We start from the raw sequence: 12,384 nt of genomic DNA, 5'->3' as shown, positions 1-12,384 counted from the left end.
ATCCACTTTTACTTCCTGTGGGGTGTACAGAGGGAAGATCTACGCGTACCGGCTTCGCACCGTCGACGACCTCGAAGAAAACATTGACCAGGAAACTGTAGCCATTTCTGCGGCATGGTACAGATGATTCCTTCTTTGGCGATGAAGAAATTGTCCGATTTTTATGGAACCCGAAGGTTCACAAGAGTCCACCGCTAGATCCGTTGCTCTAAGATTCATTGCACTGGGTTTTCCCGTAACTAATTTTACTTCTGTATCATAATTTACAAGAAGACCTCCAACCACTCGACCTATTTTTGTAACTTCATTTAAATGTATTATTCCAGAAGGGGCAAAAGCGTAGAATACGAAATATTTCTAACAAAAGTTAAAAAAAAAAGCGGAAATGTGATTTTGATGTAATTCTCTTCCTTCCATTATTCGGTAGGGCGAAGAAATCACTTAGGGCGCTTCACAGTGTAGGTAGCGTGCAATCTGGGACACGCCCTGCACTATGACCTAAAAATACATGGTTAAATAGACTACCAACTCTTGCTCCCCTTTCCCCCAATATCAGTAATTGAAAACGTCCCGGAGCAGGAAAGGAAAGGACTGGGTGCATGAAAATGAAGTTTTCTGTCAGCGACACTGAATTACCTTCTATTAACCACAGTTGACGCAGAAAGTGAATCACGGGTATTTCCCGCTCTCAGTTTGTGTTGCGTGTGTGTGGTAGGCTGTATTAAAAAAAAGTGGTGGTGGTGGTGGTGGTACATTACAGGGTTTCAAAGGACCAAGGCGTACATGCTGCATGCGAAGCTGACGGACTCTTTCTGTCCGAGCTGCAGAGGATTCGTGGTACTCCTTATTTTCGCACATTTAGGGATTCTGTTTCACAGAGAGCAGCGACAATGCTTTAATGGACAGAAAGTAACACAGAAACAGAAAAATGTTATTATGCCAAAATAAATAATTAAATTATGAAAAACAGGCAACAGAAATAAATAAATACACACGTAAATTCGGAAGAGATATACATATTTATTAAAACCTTTCTGAAATTAAATCCAGAACAATCAGACGAGCATAGAACATCGACAGAACAAGGAAAAAGGACTGCTTTAAAAAGTAAAATGAATAAACAATTCTGAAAATGTGAACTTTTTCGTCATTTTGTCGAGTCGTTTTCGCGTCGAGGGCTATTTTGGGACGCCCTCTACTGTTACTTCCTAGTGACAGTATCGGAGTTAGCAGGCAACCCACGTCAGTGTTGAACAGAAAATAAGAGATTTATTAACTATTGATCGCATCGTTTCTGTGCCTGAATAAAATTAATGTGCTCTTGTGTCGGCCTATTCGGGGCCAGGGCACTGTAACTAGACCAAACTTCGTCGTTTTTCTTTACATCTCGATTTTCTTCCTGTCTTGCCCACTCTTTTATGACTTACCCCGTCCCCACCTGAACTCTGTTACATTCAGACTGAAGATGTCTGAAAGAGGGTGGAGTAGAAGCCCTCCCGCAGATCAATACGACTAAATAAACCAACTTCTCATCCGGTATTATCACTCGCGTGACGAGGGCAACCCGTCCGTGCAATTTCCAACACGCCACGCAAGAAGGAGCCCCCCCTCACAAGAGCTTAAATGTCACGGCCTGTGAAGACCAAAGGAACTGTTCCTCTTCTGTTTTCTGTTCATCGACGACAGTCCTTCGTGATTCGCACGAAGACGATCCAAGGGTAGATTCGCTGTTCCACCTTCGATGCCACGTAACTCTGCGATAAAACACCTTAAATAGGCTACGACTGTTCGCCTATTCCTACTTAATATGGGGTGAGACTGAGTCCATACCGCTTATGACGAGGGCCCCAGTAGCGTACATTTTTATTTCTGTTTTCTATGAACGTAAAATTTCTTCGCTGGCAAAAAACACGTGTATCTCAGGCCGGAATCGACCGGCGGTCCACAGTTTGCCGTCTGAGTACTTTATTTACTTCTGTTGTTAATTGATTCTTCCAGTTGAGAGAGAAGACGATTCTGAAGTGTGAGTTGAGTCGTTTAGTGTTTCGAGACTACATTTCTGCTTTACTTAATTTAAGTACGATATATCTGTTTAGCGTGTATTTTAAACTTATTTTTTTTTAAAATTGGAGCGTTTGAATCACATATCACGTGTAAGTTTAATTCGAGGACTGAGTCGAAGCCTCGTAAAATATAATAACCCGCGAGCCGCGAGTCTGATATGCCTCATCTACATATTAATAGATCAGTACATTCCATTCAACGATGTCTGTTTATCCATACATAGAACGGGGTTTGTAAGGAGGTCGGCACACATATTCAGAATGTCTGATTTTCATAACTCACATATGCAAATACACTATATAAACATTTCAATTTGAGTTTTATTTGGCGTTTTATAAGCTGTCGAAGTTCACTCTGTTGGCAGGCTGGGCGACTTGCATTCGATTCCCGACGGAGGTACGGATATTTATCGTCGATAGAAAGTCGAGTACCAGAAGAACCATAAATAAAGTAGCCAGACCTGGACACTGACAACTCATTGTCCTGTGGAAGGTTTCTGTTATAGAGTGTTAATGTTTTTCTTTTTTACGTCTGAGGAATTCCAAGTAGGTACAGTTATTAATGTTACAAGTGAGGTAAGAGGTTGAGGTTTCGATGGAGGTGGGTTGTGTTTATATTTATATGGACGATTCGAATAGCCTCGCGTTGAGCGGCAGTACGCCAGCCAGCAGTTGTGAGCGGGCAAGCGGCCGAGAGCATAGCAGTTCTCAACCCCACACAGTTCGTCGAGGGACTTCCTCCTCTACTGCCCGTGGAATAGGGCATCCGACAATATCTGATCTCTCAACAACAGTGTTCATCCCGTATCGGCGTGTGTGCAATCAGAAACCTGTCCGACTGTTGAGTCTTTGTGGATTAGAAAGTTCCGCGTTCGTTCATTTTGCGGTACCCCGAACAAAACATTTCATGTCCGTCATGAAGTAGCAGCACGCTATAATATTGTGAACTACTGACAATGCGCTTTATACACAGTGTTGGTAATATGATAAAGATTAATTTTCAGTTGCGTAATCGGTTTTTATTCGAAAAGTTTATGGCGCTGGGATCAATAATGCCTTGTGTGTATGGCGACGCCATGCAATCGATACAAGAAAGTAACAGTTGAAGTCGGTTGGGATGAGCGCGTTACAGACGACTACATCACTACACTGCATATTTTGCATTCTTGTGACTGTGCCCAGAAAACATCACCGTCACCAACGCCATTACCCATACGGAAGAGGCGATCTGTTTTTACAGACATTACGTCATTATTGTTCCTACCACCTCGAACGGTGTAATTATAAACAATATCACTTCGCTACAGAAGCATCATCCTTTATGAATAAGACATCTCTCATCTGACAAGACATCATCTCATTTCTGTAAGCACGCATTTATTTTATATGAAACAAGCATGTGTTCGTTTTGTGCTGCATTTTAGATCTTGATTTCATTGCCACTGGTGTGTGTTCTTTGGCCTCTAAAATTTAAAATTTAAATTGTGACTGTTCTGAATTACGTAAAGAACGCTACTTATTAATGTGTTGTCGGTAATTTTTAATCCATTAACAATGTATAACACTTTTCAGTTCCAATCGACCTATATTTTCACATATTGGTACGAATCCAACCATTTAAGATGTACATTTAACTTGGAAGTTCCGGTGTTTAAAAAAACTGTTAACTCATCTTCCTGTATTTTCAAAACTTAAAGAATGTAAGAGAACGAATGGTGAGTCGCGTGTTGCAACCATGCTGTGACGATATGAATGGGTTGCATTGAACTGGATGAATGAACATGTTAAACTATGTTTTAGAAATTGTTAATAAATTAACTATAGTATTTTAATTTTGTTACTAAAATAGTACATGTTCATATCTTCACTGTCGTTTTTCGTTTGGTTAAGATTGACACTTGACTTCGGTGTACGTAGTCAAAATTTGCCATAAACCGTCTCTCAGTTCCTGAATCTGGAAGTTTAGATTTAAACTATGGACGTGTAAGCCGCTCAAAAGAAGTAATTCTGTGTTACTAAACGTACGTGCTAATGTCTTTTAATTTCGAAGAATAAGAATTACAATATTTTAACTGGGGGTTGCTGAAAATGTATCTAACTATATCCTGGAAATATTGAAAATCTGGAAGTCCTTGTGTTAACAATTAACATTTTTCATTTAATATTATTAATTGTTTTAAAGGTTTCGAAACATAAATGTACTGAAGGATAATATTAATTGGTCTGTAGATTCGAGAGATTTGTATCGGATTCAACTTGCTCTGGACAGAATCCAGTGGCGGACTTTTATGAAAAAGATTATGAACATTCTGTTCCACTAAAGCAGGGAATTTGTTGACCAGCTGAGTATCAGCTTCTTAGAGAACACTGCACCGCTGGATTATTACACAATACGCGTGTTAATTTCGTGTTTGAGAAAACAACTTTATCACATCCCAGTCAAATACAATCTGCTTTATTACCAAACATGTTGCCAGAAGTAACTATGATATACTTTCTTCAACAAGTGGATTGTGTGGAATTTTTTTTGAAGCCTTGTTAATCAAATGAGGCATTTGAAATTTTAAAGATTGTGAGGAATATGGGTACCGTAATTTATCCGTCGGAGCAAAAATATAAATCAGACTAGTGCAATCGCAGGAAACTGCCCATTCATTTTAAAATCTGGAAAGAGATCGAATGTCCGTAGGTTTATATTTTATCGCGAAAGAAACAGATGCCGGTTCCTAAACATCCACGTAACCATTTCGTTCTCGGAGTGCAGTCGAATGTTTTAGCTTACTAGGGCAGAACGCTCCTTTCGGAGCTCCTCGGAGGGGTTGGTCAAGTTTTTAAAAAGCAACGAACCCCTTCGGGGGGGAGGGGTTGGTTGCGTTTTAAAATCTTGTGTAAGAAACTAAACTAAACCCCCCGAATGGAGGGTTAAAACACTTGACCAACCCCCTTTTTCGGGGGAGCTTGATCAAGTGTTTAAAAAGCAACCAACCCCCTTTCGGGGGGGTTGGTTGCGTTTTAAAATCTTGAGTAAGACACTAAACTCGGCATTGTTGTATTGTACTCGGCATTGTTGTGTTGTACTCGACATTGTTGTGTTGTACTCGGCATTGTTGTGTTCCACAACAATGCCGAGTTTGTTTATAGTTGACATTGTTGATGACGTAATTTATTGATGACAACGACTAATCACAAATTTTTATAAGGAGAAGACACGGTCCCTGTTAAACCAACAGTTATCACATAATTACAGCAACTTTCTTATTTATCTACCGAATGCTCATTACGAATGATGAATAATGTACTTGTATCCATTCTGGTAAGTCTGTGAAGTAGTGCGTTCAGTCACAAACTGTGATTATTTCTTTAAACAGCATTAATCAACTGATATTTGTAATGGACAAGTGTTTTTCCCCCCTCTGAGATAGGAACTGACGTTTTAATTATTATTTAGATGAGCTTCGGGTTCGAAGGGTTAAATAGTCCATTTTAAAACTACGTGTAGGGATGAAATGTTTTTATTTGTCGTTAACAGAATATTTGTAGGACGAACAATTAAATATTTAGATTATGACCTTCGATAGATATGCGGTCATGTAACGTGTTCTTACATTCTGGGCACTGTATCTGACAACTGAAAATCTGCTTCACCGCACAAACTTACTGACGCAAAGCTAATCTCTACAGGCATCACACTGTACTGAGTTATAATCTCCTTATCTTAGTTGAGGAGAAATGTAGTCGAAAATCCTGAAGGGAAGAGACAGCTTGCATTTTTCGTACGAACCAAACCTAAGGTTGGATCCGTTTATAATTTCGGAGGTTAGCCATTTAGACACACCTCGTTGTTCTGTGGAAGTAAACGTCAATTATCATTATTAGCCTTCCACGTCTTAGGCCCACTGGTCTGCTTCTGTCTGATGCCAGCTTTTGTAGGGTCTTCGCCCATTTTACATCTTGTTCCTTTAAGATGCCTTTTTAATATTATCCTCCTTTCTTCGCTTAGGTCTTCTGTTTAATTGCCCATAAAAGTTCTTACTTAAACATAATCTTGACTGTTGATAGTTTGAGATGAAATTTTGCTTTATTAAGCTCAGGTACAATTACTCTGTGCGACTGGACACTGTATCGGAGGTGACTGCTCCAAATTTAACGACACATTCCGTCTAACTCTATCTAAGGGACCCAACAGAGTAGGTACCTCTCACCTGAAGACGGGGAGAGAACCAGCCTCCGAAACGTCGTGATCTTAAAAGAACAGACGATGGAAAAAGTCCTGATAACGAACAATTTTAAGTGTAGATAAATGGACCATTAAGGGAGTCTGGCTTTAGATTGTGGAGTTCAGACTCGTAAGTAGATACACAGGGTTCAGAGGGTCACTAACAGTTCCCAGCTACACTGTAACCTCTGGGAATATCATGTCTTTTTTCAATTAATTTGATGACTTCTGCCCTACTTGACTGATTAAATGACTGTTTGCTGGAGGACAAATTTTGTGTGCTTACTGTTGATTTGAAATTTGTTCCTGTCTTTTCTATGTTTCTGGTATATGCTATTCTACTACATTATGTGTTAAGTTGGTAGCACAGTGAAAAGATGGTAAGGGACGTGGATCTCGGCACCTCAGTCATTGGGATCGTGGGTTTGAATCCAACTTGAGTCATAGATGTTTGTCTTTCTGCGTCGTGTTGTCCTGTATAGGTACAGACCTTGCAATGGGCTGACACACTGTCAAACAGATCTTTGTTAATCCGTTCTGCTGAATCAATCTAACACATATCTCATTAATTATTTTCAGGTACTATTAATTCTCGTACATCTTCTTGAAGTATTGGAAGCAGCAGCAAACCCAACAAGCAGCAAAAATGGGCGAGAAAGTATCCTCCACTTATTTGTCCCAACTCAAGGCAATGATCATCAGGAACCTCCTTCTTAAGAAACGAGAGAAGAGAAAGACTATTGCTGTAAGTATTCTATGAAACTGCAAATCTTGGAACAAAGGTAAGGGGGTGCAAAATAAAATCATGTTGTCTGCTTCACAGAACTTCGAATCATCACATCGCCCAGTTTTATTCTTATTTGGTTGCGTATCATCGGATAATAGACAACTCAGGGTTCTAAATGGAATACTAATTTACACATTTTTTAAAATTGCTTTCTAATTGATTTGTTAATTTCTTCTAACATCGCGGATCTTAGCCCAGCAATGTGTAGTACCAGCATCACATGCAGGGAATTTGTTAGTGGACAACTCACAAACCTAAAGTTTCTATTGTTTTCCATGAAATGATTTGGATTTTGTTTAGTCTTCTTTATTCCTTTGGAATGTGTGCGCGTGCACGTGAGTGGGAGAGAGAGAGAGAGAGCTTTTATTAATTCACATATTTTGGTACATAAATGTTTACTCGTTTCTGAGACAGCTTCAAGATCTGGAAATCTGTTTTTTTATTCATACATTGCATGAACCTGTTGAGTAACCTTGAATCTTCCAGAAACCATGAAATTTATGGCTACGGCAGGGCACACAGTCTTGGGGACATTTGTAGGTCTATGTTCAAAGCTGACTTAGATTTGTTAGTTAAGACAGTGCATGTTGGCCAACTTTTAAATACTTTAAATTGGATCACTGTTGTGGCATTCATCTGAATTCTGCACTAACAGACAATTTGAGTTGGATGTTCTTTGAATCTCTAAGCAGCAATACGAATTTTGTATATTCTGCTGCATTAAGTTTGGCAACTATTAGGGATTTTGAATAGTGTATTTTACTTCCAGTGAGTGTAAGTTTTGCTGGTCGAGCATTAATTTTTGATTGTCCATGTCAAAAATTCAAAAAAAGTATCTTCATGTACTTATTTACGATTACACTTAGTTTTGTAGTCAGATCTATGCGTTTTGCATATCCTTATGTACGACTGCGTTTGAATTCAAATAATAAAAAGTGGTGCATGGAATGAGAAGAAAATTTGACCACTCAACAGAGGGAATTAATTTCTTGTTTCTACGCATGATTTATCAAGCAGTCAAGAATACTTACTTTTTTTTTGGTAACATTGTATGTGGTATTTGTGAAATTTGACCAAGTAATGCCTCTGCTCCTGTTCTTGCTAAGGATTATAACCAAAATCATTTTGTTTTATTAAAGTGTTTCTGTCACTGTATTCACTGTTTTGTGATCATAATCACTGCCATACTGTGTGTTTGCAGGAAGTATTTCTGCCCCTTTATTCACTAGGAATTTTAATTGTGATCAAGATCATGATACCAAACCCAAACTTTCCTGTTATGAGCACTCCACGGGGAGAGGCAGACCTATTTGAGCACTTTCAGCAATTCAAGAATCACACCATAGCCATCGTGCCAAACACCACTGAGACACAGGTAAGTACATCAAATATACAAGTTAGTGTAGTCCTGGGGAAAATATGACGTGAAATAAATAAGTCTGGCATGCTGCTGTGCATATTAATACGTTGTTTAATAAACTTTTGCATTGCATTACATGAATAAATAAAATGGGAATTTTTAAGGAAATTCAAGTTTGGAGTCTCCAGTACACGTATTTTAGAGCGGTCCACAGCAGATTTAGTTTAATATGAACCTTCATATCTTGAGAACACCAAACAGAGTTTCAGATCCCATTATAAATTAATTATTAATAATAGTGTTGTATTTTACGTCTCTTGGTATGCTTATACATATGTATGGTGGTAGCTACTTAATGTGATGACCACAAAATTTTTGTTGTGTGGCTTAAAGTTATGTGTTCAGTTGGTAAACATTTCTGATTCATTCTGCATTATGTTCTCTTTTGATATCAGATAATCAGTCATATATGTCACATTTTACAAATACATGATAAAATATGTCCATATACACACACACACATCATTAATTCAACAAACATATTTTTAAACTTCTACAACTTCTAAGCACTTCTCTGCAGTAAACTGGCAACTACAGATATATTTTAATCATTTGACCAAACATGTTTGAAGTTCAGTAAAATAATGAAGTTTTAAGCTTAAATGGTATAAACTACATAGATACAAAACAAAGTAGTTGTAAGAACAGTACCTTCAGATTACAAGAAAGATAGTAACAGATTATATTCAAATGTAGAATGCTTTGATTATATAAGCGTGAAAATAATTGATATGCAAACCAGTGTTCAGATGAGGTTTCCGTATTTCTAATAATAATGTTCCTGTCACAGCATTTCCTGGACAATGTGAATCACCTGTGGTTGACAATGCACCTCGACCCAGGGCTCCATCCAATCAACTTCATGATGTTTGACACACATGATGATCTGCTTACAGCATATTGGAAGGAGCCAGCGTCTATACCCGTTGCTGTTATCTTTGAAACGGATGATCCTGTCAAAGGAATTTTAAAGTAAGCATAAGATCATTAAAGACGAATCTATATTGTATTTTATAATACTATGGATATTGGTGTAGTTACCAGGATTACAGGAAATTTTAAGCTGTTCCAGTAGGGTGTAACATAATTTTGTGAGGCTGATAGTATATCATAATAAATAATAGTTAAAGCTGAGAACATCAGAGATGAAGCATGAGTTTATAAAGCCTACAGTTTTTAGTAGAGTTGCTGTGTGTGAAATTTTATGTATAATTCCCGAAACATGATTACAGAATTTCTTTCAGAATTGTCTTAGAAATCGTGTTATGAAGTTGTGTCACAGAAGCCCACGGTTTAAGAGTAATATGAGTTATAAGCCTATAGTTGCTTTTTATTGGGAATATGAATTATATCAAGATTATTATAGCAGATAAAGTCATAACATTGCTCTGTGTATTTATATCTAAATTAGTAAATATTTTAAAATACATTTACATAGAGTAATGCTGTTACATGTGTTCACACATGGACATTATTTAATAAAATTATTGTAATTAATGGATAAATACATCGGACATGGTATCAGCACCAGTGTGGTTAAGGCAGAATTGTGAACGTGAAGAAGCCCCGATATATTTTCCTTTTTATTAACTTCCTATAATATCACTACCCAAATATTTCTACCTGGGACAATGAGTGTACATTGTGTAGTTTCATAGTAAAACCCCAAATTGAATTCTTTGAAATAACATTTGAAAGAACTGGTCTATTGTTTGTTACTTTTTGGAACATGCTGTCTACACACATCAGTCTTCAGTGTTTAGTTGTTCCTCAGTTCCTCCAGGTAGGTGTTGACACAGTGTGTTAACATGGGCAAAGACTATTTCCTTCCATATCTCTTTTTTTTAATTCATTACTCACATTTAACCAGCAGATTGATGTATGTAGTTGGAAACTATAGTTAAACCAAGAATAACCAGGTTGGATATGAACTGAGCAGTCTCTGAATACAAGTCATGTGGATTTCTGCTGAGTCACCTTCCTTGGTCTTAGCAGTGTTAAGAATTATCTGACTTCACTCATCATCTCCACAAACAACACAGCCCATGTTGATAAAAAAAACAAGTAAATTCATGTATTTCAGTCTAGGAACAATACAAATTTGGTTTAATTCCAGCTTAGTGAGCCATTATATTTCATCCTTGTCATTTGATTAAGACAGAATTGAAATACTTGACCTCCCCATGCTGCATTACTTTTATGCATTTTGTTCAAATAATGGATAATGCGATGTTAGGCCAATGACTTGTATCAGGGCATATTTCCAATCACAAGTTTGTTGGAATGAATGAATTTTAGCATGCTTCACGCAATTAGTGTTTGGAGTGCATTATGAGAGGAAAATAGATCAAAGGCATGCAGATATGTTAAAAATATGTGCTGAGGTAATTACTGCTTTCTTGTGAGATATAAGCCAGAGACCATGAAGACAATGTGCTGTGTTTGGTTATTAGGTAATTGGTTTAACTACAATCTGCTTCAGGGAATTTCTGAAACAAGATAGACATTACAATTGCGCTGGCGATGTTTGTCTGTACTTCCCTTAACCCATTTGAGTACTCAGACAGTAGAAAACAACAAATTATAATCTGCTTTACATAAAACGGGAACGCAGATACACTCAAATTGCTGATTGGTATGAAATATAGAGGCACAAGTTTTCGTAATCATACTAACTAACAAAGGAGAAATATTGACAATTTGTATATAAGAAACATCCTGCTTAAAGTTTGCAAAGATCGAGTAAGCAGGATTAAAAATGATGACAGTTTAAGAGTAGGTTAAAGTCACAGTATCATGATATTACTTATTTTATAGACTTTACCATGTGGAATATATATAACACTTTTAACTATTCTGAAGCAGAGTTTCAAATTTACCATATGCTAAGAAGAGAGTACAAATCATGCTTGTAGTTGAGTCATCATGTTTTGGCCTAGTATTGTGTACTTGAGTAGCCAGATCTCCAAAGCTGAAATAAATGACAAGTTATGTGCCACAAAGTGGTTTGTGAACAGAGAACCCTGATGCTGTGTCAGAGGCTTGAGTCTGGATTGGTGCCAGCAGTAAAGAGGTCAATACCTACAGGGTGCCACTGGACTCAGTGTATCGTGGTCTGAGTATCTGCTCTGCAAGAAAATTCACATATTATGCACTGGACTATTCTTATTCATTCCAAGAGAATTCTGGAATAGTGTAGTAGCAAGGCCGTGCTTACTTTTTGAACCTGTATATTATTACATTGTCTTCATTTGCTCTATGGCAGTAGAATTTGGTGTTCAGTTAGTGTAAATTGGATCAGAAAGGAAATATCTATTACTTTGAAGAAACATATATATATATAGTTAAGACTGTAAATGTGTACTTCAGTGGAGTACACATATTTTACATATATGCCCTTTTCAAAATTACATTAATTTTTATACTAATTTATTGCAGATGTAGATCGTTTAATTTATTTTGTCTTGTCCATCTTTATCTGAATTTTCATGCCAGAGATTTGCAAGATATAAGTTTATTGTTAAAAAATGTAGTTAGAAATAGATTAATATGTTATTCTGTTGGTATTTTTAAGTATAAATTGTTTAAAATGAACGTTTTTTATTATAATATCTGTATTTTCATTATGTACCAGTACCAGTGAGTCATCTTGGAGAAAATTTTGCAAGCTGAATTTGAGCTTCATGTAAAGTAATGACTGTAATGTAATGATTTAAATAACAGTTATTGGTGTAGATTCCAACACAAAATCTCGTCAATTAGTTTTAGATATGAAATGTGCATTGACAAACAAAACATATTTTTCATAATTTATAATTATTTTACTTACATCCCTAAAGACATTTTTGCAGGTATACCGAGCTTAATAGAAAACAGTTTTAAATGAATAATTGGATTT

The 12,384-nt window shown here is 37.0% G+C and overlaps 1 protein-coding gene across 5 annotated transcripts in view; it reads left to right on the top strand.

Annotated features, from left to right (window-relative positions):
• The window catches only part of LOC110830630 (cholesterol transporter ABCA5), a 47,869-nt gene that overhangs the window by 1,091 nt on the left and 34,394 nt on the right, over positions 1-12,384 (top strand). For 2 of the 5 annotated variants that reach the window (XM_087356518.1, XM_087356514.1), the window contains exons 1-4: positions 2,646-3,428; positions 6,859-7,024; positions 8,268-8,441; positions 9,277-9,458. In XM_087356518.1, coding sequence (XP_087212644.1) covers positions 6,926-7,024; positions 8,268-8,441; positions 9,277-9,458 — 455 coding nt within the window. In that variant the 5' untranslated portion in view covers positions 2,646-3,428; positions 6,859-6,925. Of the gene's footprint in view, positions 1-2,645; positions 3,429-5,224; positions 5,377-6,742; positions 6,762-6,858; positions 7,025-8,267; positions 8,442-9,276; positions 9,459-12,384 lie in introns of those variants that run through there. The other 3 variants (XM_087356515.1, XM_087356516.1, XM_087356517.1) reach the window with 3 other exon arrangements.

Source organism: Zootermopsis nevadensis, unplaced genomic scaffold, assembly GCF_977971745.1.
Source record: "Zootermopsis nevadensis isolate Lab colony 2312 unplaced genomic scaffold, Znev_1.0 Znev_ptg000027l, whole genome shotgun sequence".
Classification (NCBI taxonomy): Eukaryota; Metazoa; Arthropoda; class Insecta; order Blattodea; family Termopsidae; genus Zootermopsis; species Zootermopsis nevadensis.
This window is presented reverse-complemented; position numbering and strand designations above follow the sequence as displayed.